Here is a 16,608-nt window from a genome sequence, read left to right on the forward strand (position 1 = left end):
TAACTTTTTAATGGAGCAGCTTTTTAGCTTCAACTGGTCTAGTTAGATACCAAACGACTTCTTTAACTATGTAACATGGATAAAAAGACGAAATATCTATACAACTCTCCTTTCCTCTTCCTTCTTCTTTCTCCTTGTCTTCCTTTTATTTTATACTATGATTTCATATTCTGAAAGGAAAAAGGATTAATAAAAATAATTAGTGGCTTGATAGGTAGATTAACCAATTATTTTTCTTTTTTTTCTTTTTTAACAGAATTTTTCATCCCTTTTCAACCTTATCTCCTCCACCTTATCCGGTCTCCTTCCTATCTTTTTCTTTCTTTCCTACCATCGCAGGCTCCTGCCCGACGAGGCCGCTCCCCTGGCGCCGGCCGGCGGCGGCCTCCACGCCGCGCCCCTGCGCTTGCCGCCGGCCGGCCTCTCCCCCGCGGGCCGCGCCTCGCCACCGCGCCCTCCGCGCTTGCTGCTGGCCGCCTCTCCCCGGGGCCCACGCCGTCGCCCCGCCGCCGTCGACCTCCATCCCCTCCTCATCCGCGCCGCCGTCGACCTCCGCCCCCGCCTCGCATCTGCCGCCGTCGACCACCGCACCCGCTTCGCCCCCGCCGTCATCCACCTCGAGCCCCGCCTCACCCGCCGGCCACCTCGCCCGTCTCCCTGGGCAAATTTGGAATAGTGGCCCAGCGAAAGGGGCGGAGCCGCGGGAAGCCAATATTTTTGGCTCCTGCTCCATCGATCAGCTCCAGTGACCGCAAAATCCGGGGCTTCTCTGATGAAGCCGTAAAATCCGGGGCTTCTCCGATGAAGCCGTTTTCTGGTAGGGCTTCACTGGAAGCTGGTGATGAAGCCGGTTGAGACCTACCAAAGTTAGCCGATCATGGCACAGTTGCCTGTTCCAGATATGCACACCTTTCTCGCGTATGTCGAAATTCGATGTCCATGCACAAGAGAAAAACTAATCCTACTTTTGAACAATTGTGATATACAAAAGGCAATATTTCTAAGAAGACAGTTTTCAGGAATTGTCGCCCTTTACAAGCATAGCTTTGTCAGTCTTGTGAGGTGAAGCCTGGAAGCACATCATCATCGTAGTTTCCAGCAGCTTTCATGTCTGATTCAGTCTTTACCCTAATCAATTCTAGTGTACACAAAGTGATGTCAAGAAGCTAACATTTTACAACCCGAAATCCCTGGGAAAATGCCACTAGATGTTGGAGGTGATCCACAACTCCATTATGTGCACTGTTGTTTCGCAATCCTTTAAGATATTCATCAAAACTTCAGATCTCTGAATGAGAAGAAACCGTTGTATGTACCTCAGGCAATCACGTCAACAGGAACCTCGCATCATGATGTAAACCGGCATTACATAGGTGCACCATCAGGTTGTTGGGGGTTGGCCGCAGCCACCTGACGCCGTTGACGCTCTCGCAAGTACAGGACAGTTACAAGGCAAGCGAAGAGAGTCAATATTGTTGCATTCCCTTCATCCATGAGAACATCCTCCACCCATTCCTCAACGACGGGATATATCTCCGGCAGTGAATCAATAAAACGAACCTGAAATTTTGGAAATTCTTTGCTGAGTACTGCAAGAATAAAAAACAATTGCCAATATGCTAACAAGCACAAATACTACAACCAATCACATGCCATCACTAAAAGACTACAAAACACATCAAACGCACATCAGAAACTAGGCACCCAGCATCCTTTTCCATGCAGTGTATTGGGCTTAAACATATCCAACATGTCATATGCCATACTTGAAAAAGAAAAACTAAATTCATGAGTTCGTGCTTCTTGGGTTTTTTCTTTAAAAAAACTTTCAAAGGGCAGGGAGTTCCTGCATTGCACTACTGAAAAATAGAGTTGACCAAGTTTACAAGGGAAACCAGGCCTAAAAACCTTACAGCTTCACGGTTAATAGGGAAACTAGCAAAAAAACCTGAACAACTAGCCCAACTGGTTCACACACAATGTTCTCCAAAATTTACTTGGTTGCTTTAGAAATAACTTCCAACCCTAGTGTAAAAAAATTCCCAGACAATCTAAATTGCTACTCCCTCCATCCTCTAATATATGAGGATGGTTAGCTCAAAAATGAACTAACGAACGTCAACGGAGGTAGTAATAAGGTGTGCTACATATAGTGTACTTGGAATTAGCAAAGACTAGCATTTTGACCCTTCCAAATACAGGGATCAAAGTTTTTCTGGTCTGCCATATTAGCTTACAAGCCATCTTTCTTATCCATATGTTTTCACCAACTCCAATACACAAACGAGCTATTTGTTCACAAAATCGTCATAGTTCATCAACTAAAGACTCCGTAAAAGGCACCTCTGCAAGGCATCAACACTATTGTTTGTTTGGATAGAAGGCTCAATCCCCTTGGACTATGCTAAAAGTCCTAACTACCCAATCCAGGCCTCAAGGGTTACTGTCTTGAATCATTTTGAGTACTGGAAACTGGAGCACAAAGGCAAAGATGCTAAACGAAATAAAATCAGAAGAAACTGTCAAACAGGGGGGAAACACATTCACAATATCCAGGTATGTATGTGAAACTGGTGTTAACCAGCTTCTTGTAATTGTGCAAATCCAGGCCAGGCAAGACTATATCTATCATCGGTGTGTTTAACATCAGTATGTTCAGAAAGATGGTCCAACTTGAAGCGACCTTTTTTTTTTGTAATAATGACATTTGACAACTCCAAATGAACCCAGACAGCTTTACCAACCAACCTTTTTAAGGGACTCAGGCCAGAGTTCATTTAATACAATTTAAACAAATTATCACTGGGAACTGGTCAACAACCATCAAGGTATCCAGGAAAGAGCTGAATCTATGCACAAACATTGATTTCATAGGCTTCGAGGACAATCATAAAGCACAATATAAGGTATCCCAAGTCAAATTCAAATTAGAATGGAACTTAATATAAGTAAGACTTAAGAGTGAAAGGCATATATATATCGTATATGAAACCAGGAACTCCATGACACATACTATAGAGGACAAAGTCTTACCAAAAAACTGTCAGCATAGTTCTTCCTTAGCCATAAACTTGTAAGAGCAAGCATGACAGGGAGCTTAGCAGCTGAATCCACCGCAACAGCTTGATCATAATATCTTTTTGCCAAGTGCAAATCAAGGGGAAGTCCGTGACCATGCTCATGCATGTACCCAAGGTTAAACATGGCCTGAGCATTAGACTGTGACTGAGCATGCATATATGCTTCTGCTGCACGTTCATAATCCCTTGCTACGCCCTGTAACAGAGAAATACAGGTACACGTGATGTCGCATTGATGTTTAGTTTCTTTTTGAAATCGTCCTAACAAAACATGTATGTTGAAATGCATAATTTGGCAAAGGAACAAGGTATTTTATATTGTTCCAAATTATTTCTAAAATTCGTAATGTCAAAATGATATATTATTAATCACATTTCAAATAATGTTTGTGATATTAATACACAAGGGTCATGTTAACAGGTAAACCAATAGTGAGAACCACCCCTTCAACAAAAAGTAGTGTCTATGGAAATATATATTTTAAAAAAATATGTGAACCTGTTTAAGATACCAGGTGGAAAACTGTGATCATCTGAAAAACCCAATAGGACAACATATGGACTCAAAATTGTATCACAAGCCAGAACCAACTTTATGTATTTTAGCAAGTCAGGGGACTGTAATGCATACCCGACCATAGTAGTAGGCATCACCAATCAATAAAGCAGCATGCTCATTACCCTGCTCAGATGCTTGCCACCACAAAGCATGTGAACGAAGATGTCTTTCCATGTCTGTGCAGAAACCAGATTCTCCCATGCAAATACTTTGATCACCATACCTATCCAGAATCCAGGCAGCATTACTCTGTGCAACCTCGTATCCAAGATCTGCCATTCTGGAATATAGGAGCAACGCTTTCCCCAAATCGCCTTTCAAATAAGATTCCAGAGCCCATCTAGATAGTGAACTCCAGGGTCCTCTCTCAGCAACAGACTTGTACAGCATCGTTGCCTGAAACAGGAAAGACCCTACAATGAGTAGCTGAGACAACTGGAGTTATTATTTAATAAATTTTTATTTCCCCTATTTGAAACACTGATAAGATTAGTACCAAAAGAATCAAACATTGCATACTCCATCCATTCTTAAATAATTGCATGCTTCCTAAATGTTATAGGCATTAATATACTTTTATAAAAACTTTGGCAAAGGTAGAGATGTTTTGACTTAGGACAAAACTAAAACACCTTACATGTTGGAACAGAGATAGTATAACGATATAGCGATATGAATGCAAAGACACATTCAATTTAGCAAGATAAAAAACAAAAACAGAAAATACAGGCAAGGGTTTTAGTGCAGCCTGGTGAAAGAATCAACATTCATTCAAGAGAAATAGTTAGGGAAAAAAGGCACATGTCAGCAGAAGTGGGTGGGTGTGCCTATATGGCCAATGGGCATGCATGAGACAAAAATTCTGCACATCTACCATGGTATTTTAACGATTAGTGTCATTTAGTGTTAATAGAGCAGATAGGTTGCATCTGTCAGACCGTCAGCTATAGCATCACCAAGAAGTCACTGGGCTGCTGCAGTCTTGGCAGGAAGCAAATAACGATGCTTGCAAATATGTCTAGGTTTTGAATTATTTATACCGGACTGAGACATCTACACAAACAGTTCAGACAAGGCGAGTTGTGTTATTAAGAAGAAAAAGTAAAGAGCTGCAAACCTGGATTCTCCTCATGGATGAGAAAGGACGAACATACACAATTATTGTTTGGCTTTAACTTTCCATGCTTTTATGGATAACATCGCTACACATGTAATTTTGTACATTATATTTATGTTTTATACCTATGGTTAGACACCGATTTTGTTTTTGTTTTACTTTATTCATTCACTTCAACATTTTCTCTAGAGACAGTATGTTGTTCCCACTGAATTGTCACTTGATGCTATGTTTTATGGAAAACCATGTCTGCATGCTTATAACACTGCACATAGATAAATGCAAGTAAATGGTTCCTACGCTGAGTCAGAATAAAAGGATCAATCAAGAAGACCAAGAAGATAATGTGAAGAAGTCAGCTCACAACATTCACATTTTAAGTTTCATAAAACTCAGGAACCAAATTTCTACCTAAAGCCCTTTTAACAGAGATCATGATGATCTGACCCCATAATGCTCATGGAGCATCCTACTTCATTTAACCAACTAAAACATCACAGGAGCTAAGTCATTTACCATATGGAGATTCCTCTTAAGACCAATGCCTTTCTGGAACAATTTCGCCACCTGATAAATAGCTTTTGGTTGCCCAGCATTAACTGCTTGAAGCAAATGATTGCATGCTTCTATAATATCCCTCTTTACACCAATACCTTTAAGATACAACACACCAAGGTTATAATGTCCCCCAGCTTCCTTATTGTCAGCTGCAAGTTTAAAATATTCCCTTGCCTGCAACAACAAAAAGAATGGTAAGTTCCTTAAAGTTTATGAGTATTTAGATTATTGGAGAATATCTTTTTTACTTTTTATATCTGCGCCTCCGTTGTCAGACATAGTATAGTAGTATATGATGCAGTTCTTTCTTTTGTTTGAAAAAAAGTGGTTATATGTCTGTCTTGGAAAAAATCCACAAGAGATGCCACCCACTTCTCTACTTTCCCTTCAAATCTTGTTTTCAGATTGCACACCATAAAATTCAATATGCAGTGGACCATGTCCCATGCAATTGGTGTTTGCTTGTCGAATTACCATCAAATTTGGCAAATCTCATGATAAAAATGGTACACAATTAGTGGTGGCAGGACTAACCAATAAAAGTTATCTCGTAAATATATTTAATTTCAAACAATACACCAATCCATCTAAATAGCTGTTCAGAGCCTCTAGCAAGGGCAAACTAGCTCCATCTTTTGCTATCCTGTTCCCATCAACTAACCCTATCATCTTTGGTGTCAGAGATGCTCTCGATCCATGGGTGAGTCAATTTCCGCCGTGGACGTGAAGAAGATGCTCGACAATCTGTTTGCCAAGCTCAAAAATGTGGACCATGACATTTCTCTTAAGAATACATGCTTCCTCACTAGGATTGGTTGAAAACTATGGAAGCTGGATATAACACGTAGATTAAACAAGAAAAAAATACAATGTTACTCAAATTACTTCGTAACAATTATTTATTGTGATGTTAACATGTTTCATCTTTGCAGCTCCATGCCAACTTGTGGAACAAGGGATCAAGATTGCTATTATTACCAAGCCACTCATTTAAGTTCCTCCATGAACAACAGCACTATCTATCAAAATAAGCTATAGATAAAGCTAGCCGTCTAGAAAATACCATAACCATTACAAAATGACAGAAGCTAGAGTGAATTTTAATTATGTAAAACATTTAGTTCCGCAGCATTTTTAAGCTTTCTAATGTCAGTAATTACATTATGCTACAGATATGCAATTATATCCAAAGTCTACCACATAATTACCTTTGTCAAGTTTTTTTTCTCCACCCCGTATCCTTTGACATATAGATAACCCAATCCATTGTAGGCTGAGTAATGCGGCTGCTTTGCAGCAAGTGCCAACCACTTGTAAGCTTCAGTATAGTTCCTTTCCACTCCAGCACCTCTAGCATAGATCTCACCCAGAACCTCCATTGCTCGTGTGTCGCCTTTCTCAACAGCCTTTGAAAACCAATGAAATGCTTTTCTATAATCACGTCGGAGCCCTCGGAGTCCATAGTAATACAAAAGCCCTAATTTGTACATGGCACCAGCATTGCCTCGCTGTGCCTGGTACTCTGTGATTTGAAAATCCTCATCATCCTCACCCCGGGACTTCCTCAAGGCCTCTTTGTTTTCTTCAGTCCCACTGTGGAGGCGGATTGGTTCAATCACTGGTGGCTCTTTTGATATCAAGGAGCTTGTTAGGGCAGCTTCTGCAAGTTCAGCATATAGTGTAACAGCTTCTTCATACATCTGAAAAAAACAATGTTAGGATTTGGCAGGAATCTAGTTTAACAAACACCACGAATATGATCTGAAAAGAACAAGCTCCATGGTGATAATTAGGTTAGAATAACTAGTGTACCATACGCAATCAATACAAGGGCAGAAACAATCAGAAAATGGTAAGCCTTGTGGATTGCTGACAAATTATAGCTGAATCAAATTTGAGCAAATCCTACTTTTTGTAAATGAACTTAAGCTTATCGCAGATTGCGCGATACATGCAAGCAACCAAAAAGAATTAGAAGTTTGGTCAGGGAGCATAACTAATTCTCTAGAGGATAATTCCATACTTGCTAAAAAAGAGCAAAAAAAGAAGACTACTTGGATTCTATTTAATGAAAAGAGAACACAACAATTAAGATCCACTGTCAGGATACAGGATAGAAAGGTATAAGCAATTACAGCATGCCTTACAGGCATGAAATAAAAGCAAACTACTCACAGTATCAACACAAAAAAAAATGATAATATCATAAACTTGATTATTGCTGCTTAAATAACCTCCACCTTCTAAGATGGCTTGGTTTCATGGAATGCATTACTTTCAGACAAAAGTTGGTAGCCCTACCATTGCATAAACTCTGGAACAGTGGGAGGATAAAGAGGGGAATTTGATTATGTATGATCAAGTGTTTTCGTGCCAAAATTGCAAAAATATGTTGCAGTAAAAATGAAAATCACACTACACATTGGGGAAGAAGTGGACTTGCAATATCTACCACCAAACAATAGTAAAGCCTACACCAAATTACAGTAGGTATGACTATGTGTAGAAAATAAAACAATTTGCAACTATAGTACTCCCTCCGTTCCAAATTATCAGCCATTCCAACTTTCTTAGAGATTCAAAGCATCTCAAGTTTGACAAAGTTTATATAATAAAGTACTAACATTCATGATACCAAATTGCCTACCCCAACTTGCTTAGGACTGAAAGGCTATGTTGTTGTTGTTGTTTATTCATGATACCAAATAAGTACCATTAAATAATTTATTAAATATATTTTCATAGTATATCTATTCGGTGCCATAAACCTTTATGATCCTCTCTATAATTTTGGTCAAACATAAAATGGTTTGACTCTCCAAGTTGGAATGACTTGTGATTTGAAACGGAGGGAGTAGGGCCTAATTACCCCAAGGAACTAAACCTTCGCGAGTTTAATCTACCCCAACGAACGAAAGCTAACATCTGACGAGAATTCGTTCTCAATTCTCCAAGTGCGCTAACTAACCTAACTGAGATCACTCGGACACCCCACCCCCATGAGAATACGCAGTGTGTACGAATGAGTAGAAGCAAACGGGTCTGACCGCCTCACCTCCTGGCGGAAGTAGGAGTACGCGATGGCCATCTTAGACTGAAGATCTCCCGCGTCAGCAGCGAACTTGTGCAGCAGGAACGCGCGCGATCGGGACGCCGGGCGCGTCATCCCGGCGCCAGAGAGGAACGCGAGCGCGGACTGGGCGCCCGGGTGCCCCGCCGTGGCCGCGGCCTCGATCTGCGCGGCGGCCGTGATGAAAGCCGCGTCATCCCCCTCGGACGCCGCGGAGAGCATGGCGCGGGCGCCCGCGACGAAGAGCGAGTCGGCCGGCGAGTCCGGCTCATCGCCCGAGGGGGGAGAGCTGGCGGGGTCGAGGAGGGGAACCCAGGATGAAGGGGAGAGGAGCGGGTCCGCGCCGGGCGAGTCGTCGGCGAAGTCGTCCCACTCGTCGGCGTCGGCGTCGGCGCCGGCGGAGTCGGCGGAGGGCAGGGAGGGGTGCGCCGAGGAGTCCTTGAGGAAGTCGTCGACGGAGAGGACCAGCACGAAGGGGCGCACAGCGGCGGCTGGGCGGGCGAGAGATGCGACGATGGCGACGGAGATGGCGGCGAGGAGGAGGAGAGGGCGGTGGAGGAGGAAGCGAGCCATCGGGGAAGGCACGAGTCGACGAGATCCCACCCCCGTTGTCCAGTGGAGTTGGGTTGGGAATTAGGAGCGGGGAGCCGCGTGGCTGACAGGTGGGCCAGCCGAGCGGACGGCTTCTGGATTCACATTTTTGGCGGTGACGTGGAGATGGGACGTGTCTCTGCTATGTGATTGGCTGGGGCGTTTTGGGCCTTAAGTGGGCCCAATCCCGATGGAGTTCTACCGACTGTGGTTTGGGCTGGCTCGTTTGACAATTGACACCGATGCGTGTTGTGTATTCACAATTTGGGTATTTTTTTTTCCTTTCTGAACTGTGCACAATTTGCTTTGAGTTTAAAATTTCTGCACAATCCAGCATTTTATCACGCGCCACCGTTTCAATGGGGTTTGCATGCAAAGTCACGATGAATGAACAAACAAAAGAGGCTACTGCTTCGAACAAACAATAAAGCTGAGTATCGGCCAGTAACCATACACACATCATGCCTCACCTACCACTCCACACATAGATAACGCATGAAAACTTGTATCGGCACGTATCCAGACAGTGATGCAGGGCGTGCGCTGCCACACGATTGAGTTCCTTCACGATCGGACCACGGATGCCAGCATGCCACAGCACTCAGTGTCCCCCTGCTGCAACCAGCGTGAGGACCTCAGCTGGCGTTCACGGCCATCTTCATCCCCATCCCGCAGTGCCCGTTGAGGCTGCAGATGAAGTAGTTGGTCCCGGGGCCGAGCGTGATGCGGTCGCTCCCCGAGCCGTAGGCCCTGCCGGAGGAGCTGCAGCCGTAGTAGCCGCCGGCGTCCACGGCCACCACGTTGTGCAGGGAGGGGTCGTAGTTGAACTCTGCACGCAGGAAAAAAGAAAGCCATGAGAGTTTGGAGATCTCACCAAACCTCGCCGCGGACGATGAGATAGCAGTCTGGCTAGCTTGGCCACTCACCGAGGACGTCCCCAGCGCGGAAGCTCTTGCCCCTGGACCAGCTGTCCGCGTTGAAGGACCAGTCGACCCTGTGCGTGGCCGCGTCGGCGGCGCCGAGGAGGAGGCACGCGGCGAGCAGGCCGCCGAGGGCGAGGCACCTCGACGCCGCACTGCACCTTCCCTGAGCCATGGCGCTTCGCTTCTTCGTTGTTGGTTTATCTGCGCCTGCGGCCTGTGTAGTAGAAGGTGAAGAGGACGTGGAGCAGAGAGCTGCGCCGCTGCTTTGAGTTTGAGCTGCTGTGGAGGCCAGCGAGAAGTCCGTCTGCTCTTTATAGGAGCGAGGAAAGGGCCAGCCAGCAACCTGGATCCAATCAAGAGTCCGATAAAATTACTCCGGTTACACCCAAAATGCGATGGTGGTTGTACCGAATGCCCCACGGCGCGCATGGAATGCGCTTTCACAAAAGCTGGGGACCGAGCTGAGCCTTTCAAGGAATACTTCTTTCAGTTCATGGTCCTGCAAGGAATATTTCTTTCAGTTCATGTTCCTGCCACTTCTATATGCAGCCATGAAAATTCATAACTCACTCGCTGTTCTTATCGTTTAACGGGCTTTCGGCATCCATACATGAGCACGCCCATGCCCGGCAATCTTTGTGACACTAGTACTGCCATTGTACTGGACCATGCAATTTTAGCTAGACTGGTGAAATATAGGGAGTCATCACAGGCGCCCAAAAAAAAAACTGTACCGGGAAACGGCGAACATGTGCACTGGATTGACGAGTGTTGCCAGGTTGTTTTGTTCATCGGGTAGGGACTGAAAGGCAAGGGCCAAACTCAGGTCTTTGTCAGACTTGGCCGCGTCAAAAATCACTGCCTGTGAAATTGTCATACTTTCATTTCGCAAGGAAGGTGCCATCGTTTTCGAGCTGCTCAGTTCAGTTGTCACCGTAGTATGTCATGAACATTGATGTGCCTGTGTTCAGACACAAACTCAAGAGACCAATGCAGCCATGCAGGCATGCAGAGGACGAATAAACAGCGGCTGCCTACATGTCAGCCTGTGAGTTCCATCAGTTGCTTTTACTTTTGATCCAGCTGCTTTTGTCAAAGCACGCAAGCGCAATTCGGCAAAATCTCTTGAAATACCCGAAAATTCACTGTGAAATGCCCGAGAATGCAAGCACAGTGCAAGTTGCGCAAATTCACTGTGAAAATGCACGTGGTTCCTCGGCAATCTGCACTTGTTTCCTCTGAAGAAAAATGGCCAACTTCCCTAATTAGTTAGCGTAATGCGAAATTTAGAATATAGTAATGTGTTATGTCTGAAACATTCTTCACGGGCAACTTCACTCATTGGCTAACTTTCAGGTAGTATCTGAACTTTGTCAAGCTGTTGCCCACTTGGCCACTTGCCCTTCCAAAGAAGAAATAAAAAGTTAGGCGCTAAAGCGAATGGTTCATTTCTCAGGCTTGAGTCACTTTAGGTTGGACTGCGTGATTGAGTGTTGAGACGATAAAAACACACTGAGTGAACGAGTGTTCAGGTCCCAAGTTGACATGTTCTAAGGTTGGACTAGCATGTGATGTAACCAAGATTGTCGTTTCAACGGCCACGGGACGGGATCTCAAGCACACACCAGAGACCAGACTCTCCTCCCTTCCTAAACAATGTTGTACGCGGCGTACTCATCAGGATTTGGGCCAGTGTTAAGGGCGAGAAGCACGACAAGAGCGCCCCCATAATTGCGTCGGAACAGGACGAGGAGCCCGTGATCCGCCTCGACGCCACAGGGCACCTTTGGCTCGGTGAACGTGAGCCCCGTAGCTTCATCGCTGCCATTTTCTGCCCTTGCGGCTGCTTTAGCCGCCTCTGACGACATTGCTGTTCTCTTGTCCTGCACGAAGGGAACCCCAAGAGCTGAAGATTCTTCGAAACCAATCAAGCTTTCTTCGTTCGTCATGCCGATGTCAGCACTCAGCACGGCAGTGTCGCAGTTTTTTTTAAAAAGTTAAGACTGTGTCGCAGTACAGTGAAGTTTCAGGGAACTAGGTGGTCGCGGCTCAGTTCAGAGAATTTGGCGACGGGACTGGAACACGGTGGTTATCTGGTGCGCCGCCCTGACGGCCGCCTCATGAGCTTTTAGGCTGTTCGTGTCCGTGCCATTTCGGGGTGTACATGTGCCTTGCTCTGGTAGGCTCCCTAAGGCACCTTTGGTGCTCAATCTTGTTTGTTCTCCCGCGCAACATTCGCAGGATGTGTTTGGCGCGACTCCTGGCTACAGATTCCTTGGTTTGCTTCGGTTGCCTCAGTCCTACGAGATAGAGAGACTACGAACGAAGCGGTCGTGCAAGGCCCAAATACCCAATCCTAGAGGAGGCCCAGGATTGGGTCGTGGCGAGAGGCGTGTGGCGTGGGCCTAATCATCCTTACCGGGCCATTCATCGGTTGGTGGCATGGTGGTGCTGGTGCGGTGCGGTGCCGCTGCTAGTACTGCAATTCTGCTCAACACACAGAAAGAACACCGGCGCATCCAGTTAGTTGCAAAGAAAGCGTAGAACGGTAGCTCGCTCGATCGCTTCTGCACTGCGAACAAATCTAACAACCACACAAAAGCATCAATGCACACTCTGAGCTCCGGTCCATGTGTGTAAGCAAGGAACCGCACGCAATTAGCAACAGAATAATCATACACGGGCAGTGTTTTCTGCCAAGTGCCAACGATCCCGATGACCGTTTTAAATGTGGCTTTGCAAATTTGCAATATCTGGGCCTGGGCCAGTTGGACCGGTAGCAGGACCACGCAGCATCTCCTCCAAACAGCCAGCCAGAGACGCAAATTAATTCTCTGCAGTTATTATGGCGGTTCTCTGATTCCAAATGGAAATGCTCATCCAATAGGTCCGACAGGCGGAAAAAACGACAGCCTGGTCAGTGAAGGCTTGATTCATGATTCGTGTTTGGAATGGAACAGCGTGCGAAAATGACCAGCAAGCTCGTGATGCAACTGGGCAGGCGCGGGCCGCGCGTATCTTCTTGTGCTGGTGGCTGCGGTCCAGTCTCGCTCGGCACGCCGGCGATACTCCGTTGCTTCTGTCGGCGTCGCTGCCTAGCACTCGTGTTGTGCCAGATCCGCCCACCGCGGGGGGGCCTCCGTGACGACCGCCGTCCTCGCACAGTCGCGCCAACGTCCCGTCAGCACACGCGTTCCGCGCGCACCCGAGCCCACCGGCCGCCGGCCGGCCGGCGCCCGAGCTCACGCAAACGGCGCACGTACTCCCAGCTCAGTAGGAGTAGTAGGAATGAGTGCTTGTAACCGAACGCATCGCTTGCTCGCGTAGCTGCCATCTTCTTCTCTGTCTACTACTACTGTACCAGCGGGTCATCGATCCGTATGGAACGCACGAATGCATGGCAGGCAGACCAACGCTTGCACGGTCCATGGACTATGGAGCATGGCGCGTACGCCGGAAGAGCCAAGAGCAGATGCGGTCGAGGCGCGTCACGTGTGCAAGTGTTCACGTGAAGCTCTCTCTGATGCCCAGTTTTACAGACATTCTCCTCCCTTTCTTTCCAATCTCATCTCATGTCAATAAGGACTGAAGGACCGGAACACACAGTGAGTCAGTGACTGTCAACGCTACCATTAGCACCTTTTTTTACCAGGGACTTTTTGTGTCTTACACCTGTACTGCGAAATGGCAGAACGAAACAAATGAAATTCAGCAATCAATTTCTATAGAGTTTCTCTATAACCCCCTTTCCCCCTTCACTCCATCGCTCTCACTGTATGTGGACCCAGATCCCCTCGCTGGGGACGTGCCCGTTCACCACGAACACCATGTAGTACCCCGGCGGCGCCAGGACTGCCGTCGCCGGCATCGTAGCGGACACGTTGTACGTGCCGGCCCGCCCACGCACCGCCGCCGTCTTGCCAACCTCCAGGAACAGCAGCCGCTGGTTCATGGCGAACGAGTGCGTCGTGAACGACGGCGCCACCATCGTCACCGACACCTCCCCGAGGCCAAATCCACCGGCGCCGCCGCGCCTTCTCCTCGCGGACGCCGGGACCGAGAACTGCAGCTTCAGCGTCGTGCCGTAGGACACGCTCGACGCCGCGCCGATCGGGGACGGATCAAGGATCCTGGGGCGGAGCATGTCGTTGGACTGGTCGAGGTACTCCGGCGAGAAGGCCTCCAGGCTGAGTTCGGTAGGGAACTCCACGCCGCTGAAGTTGTAGTAGGTGTGCGGGTTGCTGCCGCCCACCAGCAGCCGGCCGTCGCGGAGGAGCACCACCGAGGAGTGGTACAGCCGGGCGACGCCCGTCGCGGCCTGCTCCTCGAACCGGTCCCCCGGCGAGCGGTCGGGCCGGTAGATGACGGGCGCGTAGTTCGGGGTGCCGGCGGCCTCCCACCCGGCGGTGCCGTCCGCGGCGCCGTTGATGATCGCCACCTCCGCGCCGTTCGGCAGCAGGATCATGTCGCCCATCACCCGCGGCGACGGCATTGTTTCGATGACCCACGCCGGCGAGGGGTCGGTGATCTTGATCCGACCGCACGTCGCCAGCGCCGGAACGAAGGTGCGGGCGCTGCCCTTCGTGGAGTTGTAGGAGCCCGATGGCGCGCCGCCGCAGACCAGGACCTCTGCCTCGGTGGGGTTGGGTTTCAGCGGGAGAAGCACCGACGAGCCCGAGCTGGGGTAGTTCCTGGGGTCGCCGTCGGCAAGCACGGGGTACGTCCGCGCGACCTTGTTCCGCTTGTAGTCCAGGAGGATGGCGCGGTTCTTGGCGAAGATGAAAAGGTTGCCATCTATGTTGAGGTGTACGAACGGATAAAGATTGTTCTCCTCGGGATCCCTCGTCTGTACCAAAAATGGCATCTGGATGACAGACGTATCGGAAGGGTCAGCCTTGGGGTAGAACTCGTAGCTGAACTGCCTCCGGCCACCGATGATGAACGCGCGGCCGTCGGGGAGGATCTGGTTGGTGGCGTACCACCGGTTGGCGGCGAGCGCGTCCTGCTTCTCGGACCAGTCGCAGCTCTTGCCGTCGCTGCCGCCGCACACGGGCATGGTGCGCGCGTTGCGGTAGCCGTCGTTCCAGCCGCCGGTCTGGACGAGCGTGCCGTCGGGCGCGACGGTGCCCGAGGAGCACCAGGTGTCGGTGAAGACGAAGAGCGGTCGCGCCGCGTTGGCCGCGACGTCGTACTCGGCGGAGTGCGCTGTGCAGTCCCCGCCGGGGAGCGCGCGCTCCCGCGGGTTGACGCGGCAGCGGCCGCCGGGGAGGGAGAGGTTGGAGCGGCCGAAGTCGGTGCGGTCGAAGATGATGACGCGGTCGTTGTGCAGCAGCTGCATGTGCATCGCCGACACCCCGATGCTGCGCTGCAGGAGGTCCCACCTCCCGCCGCTGCCGCTCGCCGGTGCAATGCCGCTGGCGTAGGCGCAGGCTAGGAGCAGGAGGAGAACGAGGTGGCGACGGCTAGCACGGGTCTCCCCAACCAATCTAAGCTCCATGGTGGATGTAACGATGGCCACGATGCTGCGGCGTCGAATCAGGGACAGGCTTTTCTGATTCTGTTTCTTGGCTAAGCACTGGTGTTTAGCTAGGCCGTGAGCAGCAAGCGTGTATATATACGCAGCCGCGCACAGGGCTTGATGGCCATTTCCGCCCCCTGATTATCACACGTTAAACAATAAACCTTCCAGCTACTGCACGCTCAGGTCTTCGGGATGGAATTTCGTTCAGACGACCCAGTGATTAGCTTTGGCCAGATTGGGTTCTTTGATACGGTTTTCGATTTGGTGAAGATGGCCCAGCATTAAGTTGCGCATTGGTTCTTGAATAGTTGAATGATCGATGTTTGGTTTTCCCAGCATCTTTTCATGAGTTGACCAACAGCCGGCCCGGTAATTTTGCTGTTCCGTTCGCCCCTGTTCTTGACGGTCGGTAGGGCGGATGGAAGTACCCGTACTTCCCTGCCGCGGCTGAACCATCCAAGAGCACGGCATGACGTGGTGGTGCCTTATCCATGGTGGCCCCCGGGCGCAGCGTGACTGTTCGGAGACCGCGACGTCGGATTTCGTCGATCTAGCCAAGTACTCCTATAGCCATCTAGATATGCGTGAAGCAACCGTGCACCCCTGAACAATAACAACAAAACCGACTTCTTTGCGTCGCGGGACGAGCGAAAACGCCGTGGAGAAGCCAGGCTCGCAGAAAAAGGTCGTGCTAGCCCCAAGCTCCGCAACGTGACAGGAACGGGACGAGACAAACGGAGACTCCCATGGCGACTGTCCTATACCACCATCACACTAGGCCATGCATATACTGAGTAGCTAGCTAGGCGCCACGCGGGTTGGGCGAAGCGCGCGGCGGCTCAGATCACGTCGTCGCTTGCATCGCTTGCCTTGCTGCCGGGGGGCGCGTCCCGACGACGGCGCATGTTGGCATGTGGCAACATGCGGCGGAGAGGGAGATCGAGTCGAGTACTCGGCCTGCTGCCGGGTCTCGGGCCGGAGCGTGCTCAGGGTACATGCATGCAATGATGCCATGGTGGGCTTCGTCCGTGGGGTTCTCGGCGTGGCTGGGAAAAAAAAGCAGGGACTAGCAACAAACAAACGGCGGAACGTGACGAAAACCAACAGTGGATGTGCTCGGGCGGATTGGATGGCCGTGGAGCACGGGCGATCGAGCGCCGTGCCGGCCCTTGGCGTTTTATGGCGCTCA

At 49.0% G+C, this 16,608-nt stretch overlaps 3 protein-coding genes across 3 annotated transcripts; all 3 read right to left on the bottom strand.

Annotated features, from left to right (window-relative positions):
- Window positions 1-940: 940 nt before the first annotated feature.
- On the bottom strand, window positions 941-9,001 carry LOC101764890 (ERAD-associated E3 ubiquitin-protein ligase component HRD3). The gene is made up of 6 exons (XM_004987016.3): window positions 8,370-9,001; window positions 6,523-7,014; window positions 5,273-5,488; window positions 3,712-4,035; window positions 3,034-3,276; window positions 941-1,560 (listed from the first exon to the last, which is right to left on the bottom strand). Exons 1-6 carry the CDS (start codon window positions 8,955-8,957, stop codon window positions 1,366-1,368), a joined length of 2,058 nt encoding a protein of 685 aa, XP_004987073.2. The 5' UTR covers window positions 8,958-9,001; the 3' UTR covers window positions 941-1,365.
- Window positions 9,002-9,329: 328 nt separating this feature from the next.
- Window positions 9,330-10,175, bottom strand: LOC101776481 (basic blue protein). The gene is made up of 2 exons (XM_004984895.4): window positions 9,902-10,175; window positions 9,330-9,804 (listed from the first exon to the last, which is right to left on the bottom strand). The coding sequence occupies exons 1-2, from the start codon at window positions 10,068-10,070 to the stop codon at window positions 9,611-9,613; spliced, it is 363 nt and encodes a 120-aa protein (XP_004984952.1). The 5' UTR covers window positions 10,071-10,175; the 3' UTR covers window positions 9,330-9,610.
- Window positions 10,176-13,512: 3,337 nt separating this feature from the next.
- LOC101776889 (aldehyde oxidase GLOX) lies at window positions 13,513-15,581 on the bottom strand. The gene has a single exon (XM_004984896.2). It carries the CDS (start codon window positions 15,393-15,395, stop codon window positions 13,668-13,670), a length of 1,728 nt encoding a protein of 575 aa, XP_004984953.1. The 5' UTR covers window positions 15,396-15,581; the 3' UTR covers window positions 13,513-13,667.
- Window positions 15,582-16,608: the final 1,027 nt, after the last annotated feature.

Source organism: Setaria italica, chromosome IX (assembly GCF_000263155.2).
Source record: "Setaria italica strain Yugu1 chromosome IX, Setaria_italica_v2.0, whole genome shotgun sequence".
Lineage (NCBI taxonomy): Eukaryota > Viridiplantae > Streptophyta > Magnoliopsida > Poales > Poaceae > Setaria > Setaria italica.

Excerpts from the sequence above, each read along its gene's own strand:
- LOC101776889 (XM_004984896.2), bottom strand. The coding sequence starts at position 15,395 with ATGGAGCTTAGATTGGTTGGGGAGACCCGTGCTAGCCGTCGCCACCTC.
- LOC101764890 (XM_004987016.3), bottom strand. The coding sequence starts at position 8,957 with ATGGCTCGCTTCCTCCTCCACCGCCCTCTCCTCCTCCTCGCCGCCATC. Across the intron at positions 7,015-8,369 it reads ACTCCTACTTCCGCCAGGAG|ATGTATGAAGAAGCTGTTAC; the intron begins GTGAGGCGGTCA and ends TGTTTTTTTCAG. Across the intron at positions 4,036-5,272 it reads TTAAGAGGAATCTCCATATG|GCAACGATGCTGTACAAGTC; the intron begins GTAAATGACTTA and ends TTCCTGTTTCAG.
- LOC101776481 (XM_004984895.4), bottom strand. The coding sequence starts at position 10,070 with ATGGCTCAGGGAAGGTGCAGTGCGGCGTCGAGGTGCCTCGCCCTCGGC. Across the intron at positions 9,805-9,901 it reads CCGCGCTGGGGACGTCCTCG|AGTTCAACTACGACCCCTCC; the intron begins GTGAGTGGCCAA and ends TCCTGCGTGCAG.